Genomic DNA, 26,451 nt, shown 5'->3' on the forward strand with positions numbered 1-26,451 from the left:
CATCAAGAGGAGTTTTATGATTTCTGCTTCCGTAAGAAAAAATGCCCATAATATTGCAATATTCAATAATGAGTTCATCATCTGACAAAGATTCTGACAAGCTTCTTGACGCATTATCAGTTGATTATAAGGAAATACCGAAAGACGAAAGAGAGAAAATTACAGAATTTCTTAAACATACAGCTTCAGCTTTGCATGAACTGACAAAAAAGCCTCACACAACACTAAAATCAGATTTTGAAACTCAATTACGCGCTTCTGAAGAATCTGCATCAAAGGCAGTGGATGCATTTGCAGAGTTAGCTCGTATGCTTTTTATTTAAACAAATTTTTTTAATTAAACTTTGATAAAGCTCCAATTCCATCAAAGGAAGGAGTTCCAATACCATTTGAACCAGACAGACCTGTAACTATGAAAGATTTGTTTGAAGCAGAAGTTAGGTTGACAAAACTTATTAAACAAGTTTGTTCTTTCTTTCAAATTTATCCTTATTGAGAAAAAATATTTCTCAAATTAACAAATTTTACAGATACACAAAGGCTCATCACCGTCAAGCGACTCATCTCTTGGAGATGATTCAGAAAAGAAAAGAGAGAAAGATGAAACAAAGAAAAAAGAAGATGATGATGGAAGTTTAGCAATGGAAACAACCGATGATGAGAAAGATAAAGATGAAGACAAAGACAAAGATGAAACAAAAGACAAAGATGAATCATCTGAAAGTGAGAAAGACAGTGAGAAAGACAGCGAGAAAGAGAGCGAGAAAAAGAAAGAAAAACATTCAAAGAAATCCAAATCCAAAGACAAAAGCAAAGGAAAAAGTGAGTCTAAGTCAAGTGATGATTCAGACTCGGATGCAGAATCAAGTTCTGAGAGCAAATTTGTATCGGATTCAGATAAAGACAGCGATTCAGATGAAAAGGAAGATGATTCAGATGATTCAGATGATGATGACGATGAAGAAGAAGAAGATGATGACAAGGGATCTTCAAAGGAACGGAAGCAGTACAAGAAGTGGGAGAAAGAAGTCAAAAAACTTGAGAAAAAGCGCAAAAAGGACTTCCCCAAGCTTGACAAGGCGCTGGTAAAGAGGCATGCGAAGCTGAAGACGCTGAAAGTGAAAGGGACGAAGATCCGCCCTCTGCTGGACTTGGAGACGTTTCCTCAGACGTGCTACAAAGACGGCTATTTGGCGTGGGCGAAGTCGGGTCCCTCGTATGTGACGACGGTGACGAAGGAAGTGTTCAGCAGAGGCATCATCCTGCTGGAGGTGGTGTTTGACATGGCAACAACGTCTTCGTCCAGCACATCGACTGCACTGGGCGTGGCTGATGCATCGTGGAAGAAACCCAGCGGGTGGATGGGCAACGACAGCGACTCGATGGACTGGAACTACACGTTTGTGCTATTGTGATGTTGACGCTGTTATTATGTTGTTCTGTTTTTGAGAGATTGAAAATTTATATATTTATTTGTTTATTTTAATATTTTATCATTTTCACTTTAAATAATTAAAATATTTCTTTTCCTTCTATTTCTTCTTCTCCTTCTTTTCCATCTTTATTATTTATTTATCTTTCTATCTTTTTATTTATATATTTCAGAGGGCCCTGCTACCACAACAGCAACTCCACCAGTGGCAACAAGTCGATCAGCCTGGGAGATTTGATTGGGGCAGAAGTGAATCTGAAGAAGAGGACACTTCACTTCTTCCACTCCAGAGAGCTACAGACTGTCAGCTTCACCAACATCCCAAAGAAAATCGTGTTCGGAGTATGTGTTTAGGATGAAAGTGATAGAGATGAGATGAGATGAAATGAAATGAAACGAGAGGAAGAATAATTTATTATTATTATTATTATTATTATTATTTTAATGAGATTTATTCGTTTTTGAATGAATTGCTTTGTTTCTATTTTTTTTTTTTTTTTGTTAAATTGCGAATACCAATAATTTATTCTACCATCGCATCATTCTCTTATTGATTGATCAATTCATTCATTCATATGTATTTATTTTGATACTTCTTCTCTTTCTTCTATTTTCTCTTTCCTCTTTTCAATCTAATTTCTGCAATCAACCCCATCTTCCAACCAAGTTCTGTGGAGGCTCTCAAAATCTCCTCTGCCACATTGTCTCAATGAAGAGACTGCGCTCAACAAAAACAAAGAGCAAAAAAGGAGGACAAGTTGTGTCATGGTAAATGTACTGTGTGTGAATGTGTGTGCGTATCATTTCTTGTCTCATCCAAACAGAATGAATATGGCAATAGCATTTGCTGTCATTTCTTGCAATTTTTGTGGCTCTTCTCTTTGAATGCCATTGCTTTTCATTCTGTTTTGTTGAAGTTATCTCTTCAATGAATGCTCTTCTTTCTGTCCATTTGTATCTGCAAATTATAAACATGCCATTGTTGATGAAATGATGCAACACAGAACTTTCTCTGCTTCATCTTTTCTCTTTGGCATGCTATTTTATTTTATTTTATTTTTTCTCCCCCTCTCTATTTAATGGTTAAATGATTTTGTCTTATCTAATCTTTTCTTTAATTTGGTGTTTCTTTCGTTGGATCCATTCGTGTTGCTGTTTGTTCTATCCACACACTTCATTTGTCAATAGGAATGTTAGTTGTGGATGTAATGCACAAATCTTATTTATTATTATTATTATTTTATTTACTTACCTTTAAGACAAAGCAAATAAAACAGCAACATTGTCATTAATAAATAAGTCATTTATTGAAAGTATTCACACGAATTATCAATTCTACAAGCCCAAACCGTAAGTGTCAAAAGAAGACGAGGAAAGAAGGAAGAGAAAAAGAAAGTGAAATTAAATAAAATAAAATAAAAACAAATGAAAAATGAAAATAAAATGAAAATAAAATAAAAACAAAAGAAAATAAAATAAAACTACTGATGGAGCAACCGTTTTGATGCGTCATGAAAAGAAACGATTGAAGAAGAGAACATAACAATGATGATAACAATGATGATGATGTTACTAACAAGAATTATGCATATTTCTAATGCAACATTTCTGATTGGTCACAACACAAAAAAGTGACAATTAGACAACAAAAATAAAAGAAACTTCTAACAAACAGTTAAAAAAAAAGAATATTTTTTTGTGGGAAAAAAAAAATAAAATAAAAATAAAAAGAAGAAGGAAAACAATACATAAAAAAGAAAGGCTTAATTTATATTCATTTTTGTACAGATAGATTTCAGAAAGTGACAATAAAAAAAAAAATGGAATAAGTTTTATTTGATCAAAAAATGCAACCACATTTTGACTTTTACGAAAAAGCAAAAGAAGAAATTAAAAAAGAAAAAGAAAAAGAAAAAGAAAAATAAAGTTTGATTGATGAAACAAGAAGATGGAACAAGAATTACTTGAAGATGGATTATCAGTCATTGAAAACAGAAAGACAAACATTGCAACACAGCAAGACAACAGAACAATCAATTAACATTTCTCTCTTCTTCTGCCTTCTTCCAATTCATAACAAAATATCCAACAAAGCACAAATCTCTTCCACCAAATAACAAAATAAAACAAAAAAAAAAGAAAATTAAAAGAACATTAAAACAGAACAGAGCAGAATAATATTGTATCAGAATATTCAGCATCATCTTCATTGACTCCTATTGGCATCGTTTTTGAGGGTGTGGCAGAGCTCCTGTTGAAATGCCAGCACTTTTGGGGGAAGAGGAGGAGGTTTTGAAGGAAGGCCATTCTTCTGCTTGAGATGTGGATTGATTGTGGCTGCCATTGGGAGAGAGGGAGAGAGAGAGGGAGAGAGTGAAGAAGAAGAAGAAGAAGAAGAGGAAGAAGAAGAGGAAGAAGAGTGAGGAGAGAGAGAAAGAGGAGGAGGAGAAAGAGAAGGAAGAGGAGAACGAGGAGAACGGGGAGGAGGAGTGGTTGGAAGAGGAGGAGCACCTGATGGTGAAGAAGAAGAAAGAGAAGAAGAAGCAACAGAATCAGTTCTTCCTCTTTCTGTTCCTTTCTCCCTGTGCTGGTTGAGATGGAGGGGAGGAGCATTCTTCGGGAGAGGAGGGCGAAGGGTGTGAGAAAGAGGCTCGTTGAGAGTGTGGCTGAGATGGATGACACTTCCGCTCTGCTGGTTGAGAAGAGCCAGACGCTGTGCTATGGTCATTGGCTTGGAGGAAGACGAAGACGAAGAAGAGAAGGAGGAGGGAGAAGAAGAAGAGGAAGAAGAAGAAGAAGAGGAAGAGGAAGAGGAAGAGGAAGAGGAAGAGGAAGAGAGAGAGAGAGAAGGAGAAGATGGGTGAGGAGTGGAAGGGGTGGAGAAAGAGGAAGGCTTTTGAGAGATGAATGGAGAAGCAGAGGCAGAAGAGAGGGCATCTGACTCTTCCAAAGTGGAGAGAGAGGAAGAAGGAGAAGAGGAAGAAGAAGAAAGAGAAGGAGAAGGAGAAGACGGAGAAGAAGAGGATGATGAATGAAGAGTGGATGACATGAAATTGAGGGAGGTGGCAGGAGAAACATGAGAAGAGTCAGAAGAAGATGTTGAAGAAGAAGAAATGGAAGAAGAAGAAGAAGAGGAGGAGGAAGAAGAAAGAGAGAAAGGAGGGGCAGCAGGAGAGAGGGAAGGAGTGATGCGAGCAGACGAAGGGAGAAGAGGAGTGGAAGAGTGGACGACATCAGCTCCACTCTCGACAGAAGCAAAGGGATCGAATGAGGAGGAGGAAGAGGCAGAGGCAAAAGGAGAGGAGGAGAAGGAAGAAGAAGAAGAAGAGGAAGAGGAAGAAGAAGAAGAAGAAGAAGAGGAAGAAGAAGAAGAAGAAGAAGAGGAAGATAAGGAGGAGGACGAAGAAGAAATAGAAGCAGAAGCAGTTGCTTTGAGAAGAGTGTTGGAGGAGTCAGATGAAGTGAATAAAGAAGGAGAAGGAGAAGAAGGAGAAAGAGAAGAAGAAGAAGAAGAAAGAAGAGAAGGAGTAACAGGTGTGGATGAAGAAACAGCATCTGCAAATGAATTGACTGAAGAAGAAGAAGAAGATGATGATGATGAATTTTCTTCATTAACATCTCTTCCTCTCTTCAATTCTTCCTCTTTCTCTTCATCATCATCATCTTCTTCTTCTCTCTTCTTTGAGATGAGCTTCTGATTGAATGGCGGAGGTGTCGGCGGAGAGGCAAAGGAAGATGGAACACTCGATGCTTTCATTGCAGATGGATGAATAACTTGGCTAATCACTTCTTTTTCTTTCTCCTTCTCTTTCACTTCCTTTTCTTCTTCTTCTTTCTCTTCTTTAATCTCCTTCTCCTTCTTTTCATCATCTTCTTTCTCTTCCTTCTCTTCTTTCTCTTTCTTCTCCTCTCTCTTTCCTCTCCTTTCTCTCTGAAAGTCAAACCAGAAGTCTTCTTCGTATTCATCCTCTTCTCCCACATAGCTCTCCCCATCATCGTCTGCATCACCCAAATCGGTCTCTTCCAAATAGCCTCCTCTTTCTACACCTCCTCTTTCTCTTCCTCCTTCTCTTTCTCCTTCTTCTTCTTTCTTCTCTTTCTCTTTCTCTTCTTTCTCCTCTTTCTCCTTCATCTCTTTCTCCTTCATCTCTTTCTCCTTCTCCTTCTCCTTCTCCCACTTGCTGTATTTGATTGTGCTCTGGAAGGAAGGGATCATCGAAGGAGGAGGCGGAAGAGGAGGAGGACGAGAAGGAAGAGCCATTCCACTCAAAGAGACTCTTCTGCTTGTGCTGTCAGAGGAGAGAGAGAGAGAAGGCGAAGGAGAAGAAGGAGAGGGATAGGGAGAGGATGGAGAGGGGGAGGGGGAGGAAGGAGAAGGAGAGGAAGGAGAAAGAGAAGAGGAAGAAGAGGAGGAGGAAGAAGAGGAAGAGGAAGAAGATGTGTTGAGAGTGGGTGTGGTGACAGGGGTGATGGAAGGAGAGGCAGTTTGAGAAGAGACAGCTGTTGCAGAGAGGAAAGGAGAATCATTTGAAGATGAGGAAGAGGAAGAAGAGGAAGAAGAAATAGAAGAAGAAGAAGAGATGGGAGTGGAAGCAGTAAGAGAAGAAGCAGAATTAGAGATTAATGACAGTTTTCTTCTACTTCCATTGCTATTATTGATGTTATTGCTATTGCTATTGCTATTGATGCTGTTATGAGAGAGAGAGAGAGAAAGAGAGTGAGAGTGAGAGTGAGTGTGGTTGAGGGAGGAGGACATGAAGGAGACAGGAGAGGAAGCAGCAGAGATGACAGGAGAGGCAGAGACAGAGGCACAAGAGAAGGGAGAGTCAAAGGAGTTCTGAGTGGAGGAGAGGGAGGAGATTTCATTGGGCTGGTCATTCAATGAAGAAGAAGAAGAAGAAGAGGAAGAAGAGGAAGAAAGAGAAGAAGAGGAGGAGGAAGATAAATTAGATGTGGTTGTTAATAAGTCATCATTGGCTGATAATGAGGGAGAGGAGGAAGAAGAAGAAGCAGAAGCAGAAGAAGAAAGATTCTTTTGAGAGAGAAGAGATTGAGAAATATCTTTCCTCACTCCAGTCAGATGAGTTGTGTGGGACATGTTGATGGCATCAGAAGAAGAGGAGGAAAGAGAAGGAGAACGAGAGTGAGAAGGAGATGAGGAAGAGGAAGAGGAAGCAGAAGAGGAAGAGGAAGAAGAAGAAGAAGATAATTGAGCATTCAATGGGAAATGGATAGTTTGAGACATGGAAGAAGAAGAAGAAGCAGAAGCAGCAGGCAATCCAGCCATTCCTGATAGATTCATACTCTTCACCCTCCCACCACCACATCCCATCTTCCTCTCTCTCTTCATCTTCTCCTCCCTCTCTCTCTCCTTCTCAAACTGCAGCGTCATCTCAATCGTGTTGCTCATAATCTTCTCCTGTGACTGCATCCTCTGATTCATCCCTTCCTTTGATGTGCCCATCAGCTGAGACAGCTGTGCACCCAGTCGATTTCGGATAGACTGGAACTGAGTGGAGGCACACTCGGCCCTCACTGATGAAGAGACTGGAGAGAAAGAGAAAGAAAGAGAGAGAGAGAGAGAAGAAGAAGGAGAAAGAAGGAGAAAGAGAAAGAGAAGAAGAATAGAATAATAGTAATAAATAAATAAATAAATAAAATCAAATATAAAATAGCATACCAAATTCTGTTTTTCTATCATCATCATCATCACCCTCACCATCAATTGAAGCAGAATAAGAAGAAGAATAAGATCCAGCGAGAGAAGAAGAAGAAGAGTGGAGAGGAGAAGAAAGAGGAGAGGCAGATGAGAAGGAGCCTCCTCTGTGATGGGTCATCTGCTGGTTCTTTTGGAGAAGAAGCGTCCGCTCTCTCACTGACAGTGTGCCTGGTGAAGAAGAAGAAGAGGAGGAAGAAGAAGAGGAAGAGAAGGAAGAGGAAGAAAGGGGAGAAGGCATTGAATAAGGATTGAGAGGAGAAGAGAAAGGAGATTGAGAAGAAGAAGAAGTTGAAGAAGAAGAAGAAGAAGAAGAAGAAGATGTTGATTCATTAGTATCTTTTGTGTCATTTTCATTGCCTGTTGCATTCTCATTTGAAGAAGAGCTTTGCCTGAGAGGAGTGGAGATGGCAATATTTGGCTTGGTTTTTGGGATCATCGGAGGAATACTACTGGACATACTGGCTGAATGAAGAGGAGAAGGAGAAGGAGAGGAAGAGGAAGAGGAAGAAGAAGAAGAAGAAATGGAAAGAGGAGAAGAGAGAGGAGAAGAGAGAGGAGAAGAGAGAGGGAGAGGAGGAGAAGAGGAAGGGAAGGTGTTTGTGGGGGAAGACAGCTGAAGAGAAGAGCGAGTGATGATGGGGGAGACAGTAGATGAGTGGTGGTGCATTGGCTGTGTCTGTGTCTGTGTCTGTGACTGAGAGAGAGGGGAAGATGGCATTGAAGAAGAAGAAGAAGAGGAGGAGGAAGAAGAAGGAGAAGATGTTGGAGATGATGTGGCAGCAGAAGCAGAGGCAAAGAGATTCTCACCTTGCTGTGCCACCCCAAAATTACCTCCAAAAGTGTTTCTTCTTTTTCTCGTCTCCAAAAGCTTTTCTTTCTCTTTCTCTCTCTCTTTCTCTCTCTCCTTCTCTTTCTCCTTTTCCTTTTCCTTTTCCTTCTCCTTCTCCTTCTCCTTCTCTCCATCCAATCCGCTCTTTGCCCTGTTCTTTGCGTTCTTGTCCATCGGAATCACTTTCCTCCAGTCCACTCTCAATGACTCCAGCACCTTCTCCCACAGCTTCGGCTTCTCGGGTGGGCGAAGAGGAAGAGTGCACTCTGAGAAATGTGTGGTGGCAATAGGGAAGAAGATGTTCTGATTGGGTTGTGATTGTGATTGAGATTGTGATTGTGGTGTGTTCTTCTTCTTCTTGTTGTTGTTGTTATTGTTCGTGTTCCTTCTGCTCCCTTCTCTTTCATTCCCATTCTTCTCATTGTACCCTTTCTCATTCACTTCATTTACTTCATCCTTCTCCTTCTCCTCCTTCTTCTCCTTCTTCTCTCCATTCCCTGTCCATTTTGTCTTGTTCCTCCTCTCAATCTTCTCCCTCGCGTTCTTCATCGTCTCATTCAGCTTCTCAAACCACTGCTTCAGCACAGCCCCTTCCTGAAATGCAAAGAGATACGAAGCATCTTTTGTTAACAGCAGAAGAAGATATGGATACTGCTTCCCTTTCTGAATGGCATCGCTTTCTCCTTCCTCTCCTTCTATTCCGAGTGCCACTGCCTCCATCGATTGGATGGGGATCTGCCACTGGAACTGATAATTGGCATGGCTGGAGGAGAAGAAAGAAGAGGCGATGGATTGTGTGGTGACAAGAAAGAGGTCAGAGAAGAGGAAGAGGAAGCGAACAGAGGTTGAATCACGGTTGATTTTGATGGCTTTGGACTCGAAGACGAAGGAGCGGGTGGGAGTGACAAGATTCTGATTGGAGGGGAAGAAGAGAATAAATGGAATACATATGCATATTTATAATATAACAAAATAGAATAATGAAGTCAAATTCAAAGGATTTGAAAGAGAAAGAGAAAGAGAAAGAGAAAGAGAAAGAGAAAGAGAAAGAGAAAAGAAAAGAAAAGAAAAGAAAAGAAAAGAAAAGAAAAATATAAGTCATTAAAAAAAAAAAAAAAAAGAGAGAGAGAGAGAGAAAGAGAGAGAAATGTCATAGATGAATCACATACCCCTGGGTATTCAATGAGTTTTGTCTGTATGTCCATCACTTTCTCCATGGCTGCTTTGTTGTGGATGCTCCAGTTGATGAAGTATGCTGCCTCCTGTGCCAGCTGGTGGGCTTTCCTGCAGACAGGGAGGTCGTTGTGGATGAAGAACACATCCAATGAGCTTGCCTTCCCCACTTTCTCTTCCTCTGCCAGCAGCATCAGCTCTCCATTCACTGCCTCTGCCTTCTCGTTCTGCTGCTCCCTCTCATACTCCCTCTCCCCCAGATGGTACGGGTCAAGCACTTTCCTCCAGTCGCTGTGCTTGATGGCTGCATCCAGCAGAAGCAGATAGCGCGGAATACGCTGGCACGGACGCATCAGCAGAGACTCCAGGGAAGAGTCACTGAATCGGCTGGGAAGCATCGTCATGTCGTTCAGCGCCTCCTCGTCGATCAGAAAGTCCAGACCTTCTTTCCTTCGCTCATCGCGCTCTGCACGCATCTTTTGCACATAACGTTGAGACTCTTCTTCCAACGTTTCGTCCATCTTTCGGCAGCATTCATCGTGAAATTTTCGAAAGGTTTTGTTGGAGGCATACACCTTTCGCAAAAGAGACGAACCCTTTTCATGATCTTGATTGTATATCACATATGGCTTAAACATTGCAGCCTGAAATTATAAGTCATGATTTATAATTCAAAACAAAATTAAAATTCATAATATCAAAAATGAAAAAAAAGTTAAATTGGCAAACATGTTTGCAAAATATATCTCCAATCAACGAATGTGGATGCCATCCTTGTGACTTTAATTTAGGTTCACGCATCCATTGAGGATTTTGCATTCGTATAGATTTCCAATCAAAATTTTTTAACCTCAATTCCAGATCATGCAAAAATAATTCATTAACTTGAATCAGTGATGGAAGATTATTGAAAATAGTTTTTATGTCAGATTCACTCAACGGAAATTTGCTTTCTTTTGCCTTTTCCATCATTGGATTGTAAAAAAACTGGAACAAAGAAAAAAATATCAGAAACGAAAAAAAGAAATAAATCTATAATAATAAAACTTCATAATACAATGAGTGTAAGCAAACTTCAATAGCATATTTCATTGCCCTCACATAATCTCTTTCCGTTTGATAAATTTCGAGGCAAGCATTATCTCGATTTTTGACGATTTTCTTTAATTTTTTGATCCTTCTGCGTTGAATAAATCCTCTTATCACGCTTTGTATACGTGTTGCAGCCTTATTTTTATCGTTCATATGCCCTCTATTGCTTTCAAAAAGCAGAAGAAAAAGAAAAAACAAGGTTATAGAATGGGTTATTGATTGATCAAATGAATTCATTCGAAAATTGAAAATACTAGGAAAATTTCACTTTGAAGACTTAATTTTAAAAATTAAAAAAGATTATCACATATTTTTTTATAAACGAAATGATTAGAACGAACATTTCTCATTTTTTGATTGTGAATGTTTTCTTTTCAATTGAAGGATGCTTTTGAGAACATTTTGTGAAAAAAAAATTATATCAATAAAAATAGCTAACACTTATATTTTTTCAGTTTTTTTTTACAAAAGTTTGTGTTCCGATTTGCACAAGCATTTTGATACAGAAATATTTCTCATGAAATCAAATAGAAAAAAAAAGAAATAATAATAATGAGTGAAATTTTGAAATTAAAAATTTTTGAGTTCTTCAAAAATTTATTATTATGTATATTTCAAACAGTTCGAGAATTAATATCTTTTCAAATATCATGGATCAAAAATGATCTATATATAATAAGAACATATTTTTATAAATCATTTTGTAATGAGTCAATCACGTGTAATTACTAGATTTAGAGAAAAGGTCCAATATTTAGCTCTTCCTATAGAGATGGGAATCGAACAATATATCGAATTTTGGAAGAGAATGGGGGAAGAACAAATTGTTACTCCAATCCTTTCCCTTCTTTTCGTAAAATCATGTGGCTTGAACGAAAATCAAAAAGAGGATTTTTTAGATAATTCACCAAATAAAAAGAAGGGACCAATACGTGAAGAACTTGAAGGTTTTGCGAATATATTTTTAATAAAAATTTCACATTTTATCACTTTCTATTCATGAAAATTAAAGCCAACCAAATATCTGCTCTCTTAAATACAGCAATATATATTTTAATGCGTTTTAAGTATAATCCGCTTGAAAGCAAACTTGCAAAAAGCGTTGAAGTGTGGACGCAATGCCTTGGAACTGGAAGTGCTTTGGCCGCAGCAAATCATGATTTGTTAAGTCTAGTATGACGCTTTAATATTGAGCAATGCTTGATGAAAATTCAATTGCCTTTCCTAGCAAACTCGCTTTATTAAAACAGATATTGAAAAAAGAGAAACCTTAATGATTCCAATTGTAAATTTTATTCTCTCTCTTCCATATGTTCAAGCAAATTCAACACCATTTTCATTGTCTTTTCCAGCAGCAACGACTCAAAATCCATGTTTGAAAACATGCTAAAGAATTTTTTGTTCGACATTATTCAATTTATTTTTGAAACTTATTTCATTTGACAGATTTCCAGTTGCTTGTTCATCTGCATCTGTTTGATTCATGCGACACTGGTGGCTTTTGGGACAGTGGATGGAAGCAACAAGCAGTTGAACCACAAACAGGCACAAAAGAAGCCAACGATCAGAAGCCCAAAGCATTAGCAGCAGAAGAAGGCAGTTCCTATCTGTTAATTTCGAGTCGTCCTTGTTTGTATTCCTCGCCTTATTACAGCCAGCCTTCTGAACAGCTTTCCAAAAGAGAGTATTTTGATGTCAATTGTGGGTGGAGACAGCTGGAGGGAGGTAACAACAACGGACACAGCAGTGTCAGAAGCGGATTTTTGGGTTCTTCTTCAAATTCTCCTCTTTCTGAGAAGGATTCATCAGACAAAACAGCATCATCTGATACCAACGAAGGAGCGCCGATGCCTGATTTTGTGTCATTTGTTGAATGGTCAAATGAAAAGAGACTGCAAATGGGACTATCAGCATCAAGAGCACTTTCTGTCCATTCATCAGAATCATCCCCTTCTCCTTCTCCTTCTCCTTCATCCTCCTCCTCCTCCTCTTCCTCCTCATCCACTCCACTCATACTCCCCCTCACCCCCTCCATTGCCCTGCAGAAGTCTCGCTTCTCCTTCTCTCTTCTTCGCTATCTCTGCGATCTCCTCTCTCTCCCTGATGCCTCTGAGCCAGCACGTCTTCAGCCCATCTGCCTTCTCATGCGCCATCTTCTGTCTGAATGCCCGCTCTATCCACTCGACGAAGACATCCTCTCTCTCAACGAAGGAGACGAGGGTGCCATTCATTGCTCATCAAAGATGATGGACGAGGCATCTGCTCTTTACAAGTCTCTCACTCTCTCTCTGCGCCCTTTCACCCTCCTTCCTCATCCTCTTTGCTCTCTCTCTACCAATCTGCTCCCTCTCATCGCTGTCGAAAGAGCGCTTCCTGGTTTGTTTCATTCAATTATTCATTCATTCATTATCTCTCTCTCTCTCTCTCTCTCTCTCTCTCTCTCTCTCTCTCTCTCTCTCTCTCTCTCTCTCTCTGTTTATTTAAACTGAATATGTATATTGTTATAATTTTTATAATGCAATGATGGATATTAATATTCTAATTAGGTTCCACTCATCTTGCATACACCTTCAACCGCATCAAGACGAAGAATGCTTTTCTTCCAGTCCCTCTCCTCTCCTCTCCCTCTGCCCTGTCCAATCCCTCTGGACAGTATCTCCTGATGAATGGAATCTTCTCCTCTCCTCCTCCCCCTCAAAATGTCGCTGCCTCTTTTCTGGCTGAGTGTGTGAGGAATTACGTGCCTCGTGCGTGTCTGATGAGCAACAGGGATTTTGATGCAGCTGATGGAAAGAAGGAGGAGAAAGGGAAAGAGAATAACCAATCACCTTCATCATCATCATCATCATCATCATCTTCTTCTTCTTCTTCTATCTCATCGAAATTATCTTCTCTTTTGTCTGAGTCTTCGTTGTGTCACATTGCCAGCTGTGCTCTTTCTCTTCCTTCTCATCTGCTCATCCCACTTGCAGAAGAAGCTGTGTCTCTTCTGACATCTCCTCTTGTCAGACTGGAGAAGAAGAAGAAGAACAACGAAAGTGCTAGCAATACTGCCTCTCATCTCACCACTTCTCAACATAATGAAACTAATCAACCTTCTTCTTCCTCTTCTTCTCCTTCTCCTTCTTCTTCTTCCTCTTCTTCTCCATCATCATCTTCTCCATCATCATCATCTCCTTCTCCTTCTTCTTCTCCATCTTCCTCATCAAAGACAACATATGAATGGGTCCCTGTGAGCGAAGACTGCTTTTTGAGGAGACGGGAGAAGCTTCTTTTGTGGCTGGAGAAAGTGAGGAAGGAAGGAGAAAAGAACTATTCGCACTGGATGAAGGAGAAAGCAGACAATGGAAATAACACAGAAACATCATCATCTCCTTCTCCTTCTTCTTCTCCTTCTCCTTCTTCTTCTCCTTCTCCTTCTTCTTCTCCTTCTTCTTCTTCTTCAAGTGATTCTTCTTCATTGAGTGAGTCTTCTCTTCCTCGCAAATACCATCCCACTTCTCTCTTCCGCAGCACCATCTGCCCTTTCCTTGTTGACAGAGACGAGCACAAGCTGATTGTGTCCGTTCTTCTTCGTCTTCTCTCCTCTGCCTCTGCCCATCCAAATGAGCTCTTCATTCACTTAGATGAAACAGAAGAGGACAGAAAGGAAGAGAAGAGTGATTCTGCTGATAGCTCTGAGAAGTTATCTCCTGCATCTCCACAAGCATTGCTACCATTCGGAAATTCGTTATCATCCTCTTCTTCTTCATCCTCATCCTCCTCTTCCTTCTCCTCCACCTCTTCCTCTGTCTTCTCACCCTCTCCTCTGCGTGTCCTTCTTTACGGAGGCAATCTCGAGCTCCATAAACTGGCCAATGCGATGTTCTCTCTCTACTCCTTCACAGCTGTTGCCTCTCCTCACGCCAAGCGCCATCTCCTCCGCCTTCTGCAGCACAACTCCTTCCTCTTCTATCTCCTCCCTTCCTCACCTTCCAACCGCCTTGCCCGCTTCCTCTCCTCCACTGACCCCTGGTACCGCCACTTCGTCTTCTACCCGTTTGCTTCCTCTCAGCTGCTTTCTCTTCCTTCTCTGCGTGTGTCTCCACCTGACATCCCCCGCAGCTCACTGGCAAAGCTGAGAGAGAACGAGACAGCAGGGAGTGGGGTTGGAGTGTCACTGATGGAGATGCTGCTGAGGGAGAAGGAGAAAGAGAGGGAGAAGGAGAAAGAAGGGAGAAAGATGGAAAGGGCAGAAGAGAGGAGAACATCATCACTGTCTGCTGCGTCTGCCAAGACCACCTCGATTGGGGGTGGAAGTGTGGGCGAAGGAGGCATCAAAGAGAAGGAAAAAGAGAAGGAGAATGAAGGAGAAGAGAAAGGGATTAAGATAAAGAAAGGGCAGCTGGCATCGATGGCAGAGGAAGACGAGGGATTTGATTTGGGTGAAGATGACGATGATGACGATATTGGGGAAGAAGGCGTGACAGCTGGACAGCAGAGCAAATTGAATACTCCAAATGTACTGAATGCATCATCATCTTCTTCTCCATCGTCTTCTCGTGCTGCTTCCAGGAGTGCCTCAACAGCCTCTTCGCAGTCGTCATCCCGAGTGAACACACCCAGACTGAGTGAGTCAGATGGAATGGGCTCAGACTCTGCACGCAACAGCAGCGTCGGTGCGAGCATAGACGAGGCACATCCAAACATTTCTGCGCTGAATCCTTCTCTTTCTGCGCAGAGTGCGTTGAAGCTGCCATCTTCTTTCTCTTCTTTGGAGGAGAATGAGGAGAAGGAGGCTGTTGTGTCTGAGACAAACACCTGCTTTTCTGTGCAATGCACAACAGACGACGAGAAGAGGCTCTCAAAAAGCGGGCTTGAAAGAACAGACCCGTCTGAAATGAAAGGAAAGATGACGTTCCTCTCTCCTCTCTCAAAACACTCCTTGACAGATTCATCATCGTCATCATCACCTTCTTCTTCTTCTGCTGCTGCTATTTCGTCTGATGAGGGTGTTTCAGAAGCATCAAGCTCAGAAAAGCACAATGAAACGTCTCTGTCTTCCTCATCTCCTCTTCCTCCACTTTCATCCACCCTTCCTCTCCCACTTGCCACCTGCCTCTCTCGTTATCTCTCTCAGATCACTCTCAACAGCCATCCTCTCTCAGCATCTGATTTCCCCCTCTCCTCTCCTCTCTTCACAGTCGACAGGGCTGCCCAGTTCTACCTCAGCCACTCCCACCACACCCTCTCCTTCCCCATCTGGATATGCGAATATTGGACAGTCGACAATCCCCTCCTCCCTCACACCTCTCTCCTCCTCTCTCCATCTCAGAGGTCTCGAGGCAACTCTGCCAATTCTGCCTCTTCTCCTTCCCCTTTGTCTGCTTCCACATCAACATCAACATCAATATCATCATCATCATCTTCTTCTTCTTCCTTGTCTGTCTCTACCACGTCAACCATATCATCAGGTTCTCTTTCTCCAAAGGCTGCCTCATCTGTACCAACACAGCAGACACCCTTCGCATCAAAGCCACCTCCAGTCGGAGCACTTCAGATGGGAAAGAGAGAGCCAATGAAGATGTCAACAGCATCTTCCTCTTCTTCTTCTCCCTCATCATCCCCTTCTCCTTCTTCCCCCTCTTCTCCTTTATCTCCTCATTCTTCCTCTTCCTCTTTGGTGTCTGCCTTTGGGGGTGCCTCGTCTGTATCTACCGCATTTGAGCTGCTGCCGACGTCTTCTCACAAACACACCTGTGCCTTCTGTATGAATCTTGTTGTTGGCTGCCAGCTGGCGAGGAAGACAGGCACAGAAGGCGAGTGGGAAGGGAGCGACGAGAGGGACAGATCGAAGGAGAAAGAGAGGGAGAAAGAGAGAGAGAAGGAATCGATGTGGCTCGATAGATATCAGCCTCAGACGTTGAGACTGAAGTATTTGAAGGTTTGGCTCTTTCATTTTTGTTTTGATATGCCATTATTCATTCTGAAATCTTTCTTTCTTTTTTTGTTTTATTTTTTCTTCTTCTCCTTTCTTCTCCCCATTTCTTCATCCTCCTTCGCCCACTTCCTCTTGTCCAGACGCAGCAGAACGGGGCAGTGTCCACCGGGTGTTCTGAGCGTGTCATCCGCTGCTTCCATCTCTCTGCCTCGTCTGTCCCCTCTGCAGGAGACGTCGGCTTTTCTGCCTCTCCCTCTGAGCGGGTGCTCGAACTGGCATACACAGAAAGCGCCACCCAGCAGAAGGCTGCCCAGGCTGTGTCTGAAAGCATCGCACTCCTCGAAATCACATCGGTGCCTGCTGACAAGGGAAGTTTGTGCTTTGAGAGAGACAATAAAATGAAGAAATATGAAAAAGATAAGGATAAAGAAAAGAAAAGAAAAGAAAATTAATGAATGATTTTTGTTTATTTTGAAATTTTTGTGTTTTTGATTTTGTTGTAACATTTGAATTCATTCCATATTTGTGTTGCACTTGCTTTATAATCCAACTTATCAGTGAGCACTCAGTCTCAGTTTAATGGAGCCAACAATGCACTTTTATCATCATCATCATCATCTTCTTCTTCTGCGGGATGGCAAAGAGGAATGCAGCCATTCAGCTTTTCACTTGATGGCCAGCGCTATCCGCCGTGCTTCAAGCTGAGGGTGAGGCTTCTGCAGCCAACGCACACTGGCCTTAATGCAGACATTAACATTGCAACGTTCTTTCCAACACACGTTTAGAGAATGTATGAAATCTGTTTAGTGGGCAATCTGACAATAATGATGGTACAGGAAGCTGAAAATGAATGAGAAAGAGATCTTTGAGGTGATGTAACTTCGTGAGATGAATCAAATATTTAAATTGCATTTACGTTTTATTGCATATACTCGAGATTCTTTCTTTGCTGTTATGACATTTCAAGTTTATTTTTTTGTTTTTTAATTTTAACTTTTCATTTGAAATTTTCTGTACAAGTAATTTTTCGCACAGTTTCCCAGAATTTTATACAAAATTTGTTATCCAGTGCTTAACATGAAAATTCATTTTTAACAATCAACAAGTTCAGAAATGAAACAAATTGCATAACTGGAATAACCTTGGATGACGGGGAAAAAATAAAAAGCAATAAGACAAAATTATTTTTTTGATTTATTGTCCTTTGTCTTTGATTGTCAGTGATAAATATTTGTCGATATGGGACAGTATTTTTTAATTTATAAAAAATCGATGATTTGTTCCGTATTGTTTCTGAAATCGTAGAATTACAATTCAGACATTATAGTGATATATTGAATATAGAAATATAAAAAATCAAGAAAAATCTTTGAAAGAACTGTGTGGAACAAAATTCATAAAGCGAAAAATTTCGTCCCATATCCCTTCGGAAATGAGATATCTTTATGAAAGAAGAACAAAAGTTTTTTTATTATGAATTTTTAAATTACTACAAAGGTTCGATGTGACAAATTGAATTTCTGATTTTCTCAGAAAAATAAAACTTTGTTTTTTCCCAACTGATTAATATGTTTTGATGGATCATTCTTTTCGAAAAGTCGCAATTAAACATGTGTTCCTTTGTGACTATTGACAAACAAAATTTGTTTCCTGATATACCGAGAATTAATGTTCACGTCAGAACCTCAATTATAAGAACAAATAATTGCATATGCAAATATTATTAAATATTTATTCAAATAAGCGAAGAATGAAAATGCATTTTTAAAAAAAGGATATAGATAAAAAATCATATTTGAAATGAATTGATCATCGGACCGTCAGTGAAGTTAGTGAAGTCAGTGACTGTTAATGGAGTCAGCATTCTGCAGGGAAGTAATTTTCAATTAATTCGTGAAAAAAGGAAAAGTTGGAAAAATAGAATAAAATGAATATATAAATAAAATTTGATATGTGCAACGAAAATCCCAAAAATCAGAGAAAATAAATTTTTTATTTTTTTAAATACCAATACTGACGTGGATTTTTGATTCCTGACGGACGTGGCAAAGAATTTTTAATCTGTAACACATGTTTAGTCGCAATCGTTAAACATTTGGATTAAATAAAACAAATCATTATTTGATTGTCTATTACAATTATTTTAACAAATGTCTCCTTTGAGAAAATTTTTCTCTCATTTCATGTGTCTTTTGCTCACATTCGCAAAATGGAAAAATCTGATGGATTTATTACAAAAGAAACTAAAAATAATTTGTCTCATTTCTCTCAAATATCAATCAAAAGTAAATTTAATAAAAGAATGATCCAAATCAAACTTTTTTTAATGAAAAATATCATACATTTTTTCTGTTTAAAAAATTAAAAATTTCTATGAAAAATTCCTTATGTTTTATTTTCAAATAAAATAAAAATTTCATATTTTAATTAAATTTCTTTTTCCATTTACGAAACGAAACAAAAATGGAATTAATAACATTGTCAAGATTTTGTTTTCATGATCACAACAAATGGTGAGTGAGAACGGAAATTTGATCGAAATATGAACTTTTTATATTATTGAAAAATTACACAAAAGGAATTTTTAAAAAAAAATGTTGACATTTGTTTCTTTAAGATTTTTTTATCTGTTTTTATTGAAAAAAGCAAATTTCGAGAAGATTTTGTGTAAATAGTTGGAATGATTTAAAAATTTTTGAAACTGAAAATTTAGTGAGAAAATAAGATCGAAGATATCACATCTCGTAATGATGATTAGGATAATTTGGTTAAAGACAGAATTTTTTAAAGCAATGAAACTGATAGTGATTGTTTGTGTGCTGGTGATGGTTCTTCTATTTTAATTGATAAAGCAAAAAATATGATATAATAATTACGTTATTTTTTTATATGGTTGATTATTTTTGTAATCATAACTTTTTTCGGGGTTTCGAATTTTTAATTTTCGTTTATCAATGAAATGAATATTATCATTCCAGTATTTTAGAAATTGCAATTGTTTAAAAAGTCACATGTTTTTAATTCATTAATGAGATTTTTTTTTGAAGACGGTGTTATCACTTTTATATGTTCACTGACCAACATGCAAAACTAATTTTCTAACCAAATATTTTTACAGAAAAAATATGATTTCAAAAAGGTTAGTCAGATCAAAAGTCAAACAGATTTTCCACTCATTTTGAACAACATATTATCATTTTCAGATCAAAACATGAAAGAAAACAGACAAAATCGGATATTATCACATCGGTTTTTGCACAAATTTATATGCGATGACATCCGATTGTGATGATATCTGATGCTGCTGAACACAGAAAAAATAGAAAAATAAATTAACAAATTAATTAATTTTGGGTAAATTTTTAATTTTTGAAGATTCTTCATAAAGACGCATTTTTCACTTGCGAAATTAGTTTTTTCATAAATAAACATTATTTAGACTTATTTGAACACACTTTTGAAAAAGCGTAAAATTGATATTTTTGACCAAAAAATTGATTTTTCATTGAAATAATCACACATAATAATAAAAAATGTGATTATATATTTTCATCCCTGTGATTATATGGAATGGAAAATGAATGAAAAAAAGGAAGAATTGCTTTTGCATACAATAATGTGACTATAAATGAATGTGACAAAATCCGGTTTTGACTGCAGTTCAATTCAGTTGCTTTTTCTGTAAAAAACAGTTGTTCCCATTGAATTACACTTTTTTGAAACAAATTAATGAACGTTTAAATGAAAATAAATACAACATTTTTGTGAGACAAAAACAAAAATGAGAGCTTACCGTCCAATCGCTCAACTGATCGAAATGTTTGAAATTATCAGTCTTTTGCAAAGGCTGTGGATGCTGCTACAATTCTTGTTGATAATCCGTTAAAAAAAATCGTTTTTTCTGAGTTTCATATTTCATATTTTTATGATGATGTTTCAATGATTAAGATGTTATTTCGATCTTTTTGAAGAAATGAGAGAACAAGAAAAAAGAAGGTTCAAGAAATTTTAATTCAAGAACTAATCAATAAAGCATTTAAAATCTTGAAAAAAAATGAAAACATGAGTTGCAAAAGTCTCATTATGAATGCCATTGTTAATGCCTTTTCATTCACACAGTACAGACTTTTTAAGTTGGAAAGAGTGGATATGGACAAAATGGTTTCGAACAAGATAGTTTCTGCCTGGGCACGATGTTTTTTGATATTATCAACATGAGCAGATATTTCTTTTGACTATCTGACACATTCTTTTTTGATTTTCACTTTTGGAAAAATTCAAGTTAAGAGGAAAGAAAATTAGAGAAGAACACTGGAATGATAGATGTTTTTGAAAGACTTTCATTTATCAGCTTCTCAACGTGGAAAGAATAAAATGATAAGCCACAGAGACTTTGAAGGAAGGAGGAATTATGAATCAGTTTTCCACAAAATCCATTAAGTCTGTTCCATCCTTGAACTTATCCATATCTGGAATATCATTTTCCAAGACTGCAATAACTACAAAGCTTCTCTTGACAACAAACATTTTTGTCAAACAGAATGAGAAGGTATTTTTTGAAATAACAATTTCAACATATTGTTAATATCAACGATTACAGCAACCTGTGAAAAGTCAGATAGCAGTCAGATCAGAGAAGAAATAAGAATGAATCAAGACTGTTCGGTTTTAGCCCAACATGAAGATGATATTGTTAATGAATCAGAATTGGAGAAGATCTCATCAAATATTAAACATGTGGGGGAAAATATGGACTTTCAAGTTTTTTATGCAAAAAGCATGAAAAAATTGTTTCATCAATAACATTTTTTAACTTAACCAGATTTCAAAATAAATTTGATTTTCACATTTGTAAACAAACATCATTGATGCAGCAACATTATGTTTTGCAACCTCACTTGCAATTCTAAAAATGAAACCATTATTTTCATTTTCTTTAAATCACAAAAAGTTCACTAAGATGCATAATTTTACAATGAAAATACCTGAAGTCAAATATTTTGTCACATTGTGACAAACTTAGGATGGAGAAATGAAAAAGAGAAGAATTCAACTCTTCCACAAGTGAAGATTGAGCAGTCAAATGATGAAAAGGACATGCAGAAGACAAGAGAAGAACAATTCGAAATTTGAGCAAAAAAACAAGCCAAAATAAGGAAGAAATTGAAACATCAAGAAAGGCACAGAATGTGGTTGTTGCAAAACTTTCACTAAAACGAAATTGCTTCTCACAAATAATTGAAGAATTAGAAAAAATCCTTTCTTTTTTAAATCGAATGAAAAAACTATTTTTTCATCGTGATGATTTTAATTATCTGAACCATTTTTTTTTATTGGAGTTTCTCACTAAATAAAAACAAAAAATAGAAAATGCATATTGCATAAGGTTTGAATAATTATTTAATGTTCATACAAAAATTTTTTCTTGTCAATTTTTGTAATTGATGAAGGTCTTGGGAATTTTTAATTTATTTTTGATCATTTGTTTTGTCCATTTTGGACTATCTTTCTTTCTTTGTATATTTTTAACTATAAGGTTATGAAACACACACAATGAAGTTTTATAATTGCAAATGTTATTTGTTTTTAACTATTTTTTCGATTGTTTTTCGCATTTCATTGTTTTTATCAAAAATTTTGAAAAACTGAAGTTATCTGGATTTTTATATGACTTTAAGATTTCAAATATTAATCAATTTGATAATAAGATAAAAACACATCGCAATTTTTATTTATAAGATTTTTTATTGAATCAAAAATGAAATGTGCAAATAAGGGTGTTTTTTTTCACATCATAAAAAAGATCAAAAATCGAAAAAATAAAATCTATTATGGTATTCATTGATCAAAGAGATAAATTGATTTATAACAGTATTTAGCTTTTATATCTGTCATATATAGTTGTAAAATTTATAAGAACAAAAAGACATACCTTTTTTATGCTTCAGGTCAAAAAGTCTTTTTTGATCAAGTTTCAAAAAAAATGAAAAATCTATCTTTAAAAGGTCAACAGAAATATCTAAACTGGAAAAACAAAATATTGCTTAAAAAATTAAAAAGAAGAACAGAAAAGAAGATAAGAAAACAAAATTATAGAAAAAAATTGATCAAAATCAGTTAATTTTCTTTTTTATTCTTTTCTTTGAATTGCCAACAAATCTCCATTCCTTTAATTAGGTTCAATTGCTTCATCAACCGTTCAACGAAATCGTGGATAATTAGAAAAGTTGAGTTCAATGGCTTGCTCCCCCTCATCGACCAGAATAAAGTCGTTGCCAACAATGGAAACAATACAGATGCCTGTTGCAGGCCCCAACAGACCCCATGTGCCACCATCGAGTATGCCCTCACCGGCTTCATTTCCCTCCTCCAAGATGCCTCCCTCACCCTCCTCACCTCAATATTTGTTCCTTCTCAAACACTAACTTTCGAAGTGGTTGACACAAAAATCACTTTGGCAATGATGAATTTTTTCAGGTTCTCATATAAATTCTTTCATTTTCCATATCATAGAAAAATTCATAAGCAATCATAGCTTTTTCAATTGGAGTATATATCATCATTATTTTTTTCAGAAATCCATACCATCAACAAGACAAAAATATTTCTTCGTCATTACCTCATCTAATTTTTCTTCTCCATCAACTACAAATTAAGCTCATGAAAAAAGATTCATTGCTGTCGTATCTTCAAAAAGAATATATTCATATGTATCAGACAATTTTCTTCTAATTATATTTTCTTCACCTTTCCGCTTTTAACTTGTTCATGTCCAATTGGAGCAAGGATCTCATCTTATTTCTCTTCAGATATGCCTTTTCCTCTCGATTCCTTTTCTTCCTCATTTCACTTTCCGCGATTCGATGTTGCTCCGTTGTTATGAAATCAATCGGAGGCTATTTCGGAAATAATTCACCCTAAAAATCCTATCTTGTCCTGTTCTTTATGTTTTTGGTGAATTCTTTCAGCTTCCAAATTAAAAAAGTCAGATTCAATCTTCTTCCTTTAATGAATGTCTTCTGATCGGTTACTCTGGATCAAAATTTCCCATTTCATTGCCGTGTTAGGTTGGTTGAAATTCCATGAAAGAATATATAATTATCTGTGATTCTGAATGGGAATGAAAGACAAGGCCTGGAGTTGAATTAAACGGGAGTTGAATGAAAGTGAAAGAGACGAAGATAGAACGGGCAGTGAAAGTGGAGAAAGCAAGCCAGGAGCTGCAGGAAAAGCCGAAAATAGGAGTTTTGCTTGGAATTGCAGTGAAGGAGATAAAGATGTTCTGAGAGAAGGAGAAGATTGTTGTTGGATGTACATAAAAATAAACGAATTGACAAGCGAAGAAGTGCAGTTAGAGAGAGGACTAAGAGCAATATTCATATTTGTAGCAAAATCTGCAGCTGAATCAAAAGGCGCAACCAAATTAAGATCAGAATATTTCTACATCAGATCCATCGCCATTGAATTCTGCGACGTGAAGAAAGATGCCAACTTTAAGAACGACAGCGACGAAAAGAGTTTCGACAGAGCATCTCTTCTCCCAGGCACGCCGTTATGACTGAATGTTCTAATCCCTTTCTCTTTCTGAAACAGCAGCGGTGATCCTTTCCCTGCTCCTTTCTTTCCCTTTCTGTGTGTTTCTTCTGTTTCCTCTTCGCAGTTCCGCCCGGCTTAGCTTTTGTCTGCTCTTCAGCGCACTCATCAGATCCAGCAGCTTTCTTATCTGCATCGCTTCAACTGCTGCATACACAGACACTTCCTGTAACTTCCACACAAATTGCCCGTTTTCCTCGCTTTTGATGCGAACATAACGGCAGGGCACGTCCAATTCATCGCTCAAATCTTCAAAGTCAGAATTCGCTAAATCATTCAACATGCAGTCCAATTTCCGCTCTCTTGTCAAACTTGGCGTTTGGCTTTCTTTCGCCTCTTGTGGCGCATCGCTTGCCATTTTGTTCTCTTTCTGGTTGATCTGTGTGCCTGTCCCAAGGTGTGATTGTAATATTTCTTGGATGCTGCTTTACAGATTTTTGTCTTTTACATCCATCTTCTTCGCCATTTTCTTTATTTTCCTGCGCTCTCACTCTTCTTTCTCATTCCTCTTCTTCTGTATCTCCTGCTTTTTCATCAGCCGAAGAACTTTTGCTCTCTGATCATCAGATTCCAACGAATTAAACGTGATCTTCGCTTCTTCATCGTACACTTTCCCTTTTTCATTCTGAAACTCATCTTGCATTGCCTTTGTCACTTCTTTGTTCAAATCCTTCAACCCAATCACACCCAACGTCACCCCTCCTCCTTCTTCTCCTCCAACAGCAAGTGATAGCGGAGTTGTCGGTGCACCAACAGCCCCTCTCCCCATCTCTATCTCTTGGCTGTACACAATCAACGCTCTCCCTCCGACTTCTCTCCATCCGCCGCCCATTCGCTTCCCTCGTATAAAGCGTATCGTTCCAAAGTTTCCTCTTCCTGAAATTTATTGTTTAGGCTGTGGAGAAGATGATGGAGTTGGGATGGAATTGTTGCTGCTTTTGATGTTGTTTTTGCAGTGCTCGTGATGAAAGTGGATCTGTTTTGGCTCATTGGAATGTATTTCGTCTTTTCTTCCGTTTCTTATAGGTTCTTTGGTGTTTGCATTCTTTTCTGCTTCCGTTTGATTATCTTTGTTTTTCAATCGACTGCTTTGCGGTTGTTTGTTGAACCCTCCAAAATCACTTCTTTTCCTCATCTTTTCCATCATATTCATCTCCTTCAACTTCTTCCTTGTTTCCATTTTCATTCAAAGAAGTTTTCTCTTCTTTCTCTTCTTTCTCATCTTTTTCACCATCCCCCTCATTTTTGAAGCACTCACATTAATTCCTGGTCTTTTTATCGACTTGTCAATCAGCGCTGGAGAAAACAGCAGGTTTGGTTTGACCATCAAAAGCACCTCATTCACAACAGAATCACGTTGAAGCTCAAGCGCCTGGTAATACCTTCGCATCAACCTCCGTTTCTCTCTCTGTTTGTGTCTCTTCGCTCTTCGCTCTTCTTCGTCGCTGATGATGGAGCTGTCAGAAAGGCATTCAGTTTCTTCATTTAACTTCGGTTCCTTCAAAGAATCTCTTGTAACAAGCGCAAATTTCTCGTTTTCTTCTGATTTTGCTTTATATTCATTTTCATTGAAGCTATTATCCCTATCACTTGCATGCTTCAATATCTTCCTCATCTTAATCAGTTCTCTGATCCTTCTCTCCTCTCTTCTCTCATTCATTGCTTCTCTCTCTCTTTCCTTCGCTCTCACTCTTTCTATCTTCCTCTTCTCCAAATTCTCCGCATACCGCTCCACCATCCGAAACTCTGCAAACAGCGGCAGCGCCTCAAATGCATCTCGTGAAAGAACAAAATATTGTCTTTTCCTTCTTCTTCTCAACTGCTGCCTCATCCTCCTCATCTGCTGCTCTTCGCTTGTCAGAAATCTGTTTCTAGAAGAGCGAAGCAACGAGGAAGAAGAAGAAGAAGAACGTGAAGCACCAGAAGCAGCAGCCACTTGTGCACAGCGGTTGAGATAGCGTCGGCGGAGGAGAGGATGCATAGCTCTTATGCGGCGAGCCATGGCAATCTTAGAGCGATTGGGTGGCTCGATGTGGAGAGAGAGGTCAGTTACTGCTGGAGAAGATGGAGAAGATGAAGAAGATGAAGAGGAAGATGAAGGAGAGAAAGATGGAGATAGCTGACAAAGAGAAAGAAAAGATTCATTGGCAATGAAGAAAGAGATGTTCCTGTTCCTGTGCCAATTCCAGCAATTGAATGAGTCAAAAAGGTTTGTGTTAAATCTTTATTGCATTTTCTCAGTCTTTGTCTTCGAGGCACATAAGATGGATTCAGATCGCATCTGACTGAAAAACGGACAATTCTCTGCTCAAAATGAGGCTGTTTGCAAGCGAACTGAATTTTCTTCGCAGAATGCCATCGCCATTGTTTAGCACTTGCTCAAAGAGGAAATCGTCGATGAGATTGGTTGCATAGCCAGGAAAGCCAAATGTGTTGATGGTGTTGGAAGATGAGTAGTTTTCGAGTGTCAATGGATTGACTCCACATTCATCGACTGCCTCATCTGTATCAAGAAGCTTCACCCAATCACCTAATAGTTTTAAATCAGGAAATTTCTCTCTTTTCTCTTTCTCTCTCTCTCTTTCAGTTTCTCCTTCCACATCTCCTTCTCTCTCTCCCTCATTGCTGTTATTCCTGTTATTCCTCTCACAACATTTCCTCTTTTTCTATTTCCATCTTTCCCATCATTCCCT

At 38.3% G+C, this 26,451-nt stretch overlaps 6 protein-coding genes across 6 annotated transcripts; 2 read left to right on the forward strand and 4 right to left on the reverse strand.

Annotated features, from left to right (window-relative positions):
* Nucleotides 1-47: 47 nt before the first annotated feature.
* On the forward strand, nt 48-3,082 carry MONOS_13842 (uncharacterized protein). The gene is made up of 5 exons (XM_067866582.1): nt 48-306; nt 354-463; nt 531-1,399; nt 1,606-1,774; nt 2,100-3,082. Exons 1-5 carry the CDS (start codon nt 69-71, stop codon nt 2,202-2,204), a joined length of 1,491 nt encoding a protein of 496 aa, XP_067722416.1. The 5' UTR covers nt 48-68; the 3' UTR covers nt 2,205-3,082.
* MONOS_13841 (uncharacterized protein) lies at nt 2,715-9,972 on the reverse strand (the record flags this gene model as incomplete). The annotated part of the gene is made up of 4 exons (XM_067866581.1): nt 2,715-6,979; nt 7,113-8,892; nt 9,150-9,797; nt 9,883-9,972. The coding sequence occupies 4 exons, from the start codon at nt 9,970-9,972 to the stop codon at nt 3,639-3,641; spliced, it is 5,859 nt and encodes a 1,952-aa protein (XP_067722417.1). The 3' UTR covers nt 2,715-3,638.
* Nucleotides 9,973-10,951: 979 nt separating this feature from the next.
* On the forward strand, nt 10,952-17,241 carry MONOS_13840 (uncharacterized protein; the record flags this gene model as incomplete). Its single annotated transcript, XM_067866580.1, has 7 exons — nt 10,952-11,192; nt 11,258-11,418; nt 11,474-11,618; nt 11,692-12,621; nt 12,792-16,168; nt 16,306-16,537; nt 16,724-17,241. The coding sequence occupies 7 exons, from the start codon at nt 10,952-10,954 to the stop codon at nt 16,948-16,950; spliced, it is 5,313 nt and encodes a 1,770-aa protein (XP_067722418.1). The 3' UTR covers nt 16,951-17,241.
* A 6,491-nt stretch (nt 17,242-23,732) lies between these two features.
* MONOS_16332 (uncharacterized protein) lies at nt 23,733-24,116 on the reverse strand (the record flags this gene model as incomplete). The annotated part of the gene is made up of 1 exon (XM_067869248.1): nt 23,733-24,116. One exon carries the CDS (start codon nt 24,114-24,116, stop codon nt 23,733-23,735), a length of 384 nt encoding a protein of 127 aa, XP_067722419.1.
* Nucleotides 24,117-24,245: 129 nt separating this feature from the next.
* On the reverse strand, nt 24,246-24,590 carry MONOS_16333 (uncharacterized protein; the record flags this gene model as incomplete). Its single annotated transcript, XM_067869249.1, has 1 exon — nt 24,246-24,590. One exon carries the CDS (start codon nt 24,588-24,590, stop codon nt 24,246-24,248), a length of 345 nt encoding a protein of 114 aa, XP_067722420.1.
* A 354-nt stretch (nt 24,591-24,944) lies between these two features.
* On the reverse strand, nt 24,945-25,760 carry MONOS_16334 (uncharacterized protein; the record flags this gene model as incomplete). The annotated part of the gene is made up of 1 exon (XM_067869250.1): nt 24,945-25,760. The coding sequence occupies one exon, from the start codon at nt 25,758-25,760 to the stop codon at nt 24,945-24,947; it is 816 nt and encodes a 271-aa protein (XP_067722421.1).
* Between the last annotated feature and the right edge of the window lie 691 nt (nt 25,761-26,451).

Source organism: Monocercomonoides exilis (genome assembly GCF_001643675.1).
Source record: "Monocercomonoides exilis strain PA203 chromosome Unknown scaffold42-869251, whole genome shotgun sequence".
In the NCBI taxonomy this organism is placed as follows: domain Eukaryota; phylum Preaxostyla; order Oxymonadida; family Polymastigidae; genus Monocercomonoides; species Monocercomonoides exilis.

What these genes read in the sequence shown, in the direction of transcription:
- MONOS_13842 (XM_067866582.1), top strand. Translation starts at nt 69, where the DNA reads ATGAGTTCATCATCTGACAAAGATTCTGACAAGCTTCTTGACGCATTA. An exon ending in TGACAAAACTTATTAAACAA is followed by an intron (nt 464 to 530) that starts GTTTGTTCTTTC and finishes CAAATTTTACAG; the next exon opens with ATACACAAAGGCTCATCACC. An exon ending in TCGATGGACTGGAACTACAC is followed by an intron (nt 1,400 to 1,605) that starts GTTTGTGCTATT and finishes TATATATTTCAG; the next exon opens with AGGGCCCTGCTACCACAACA.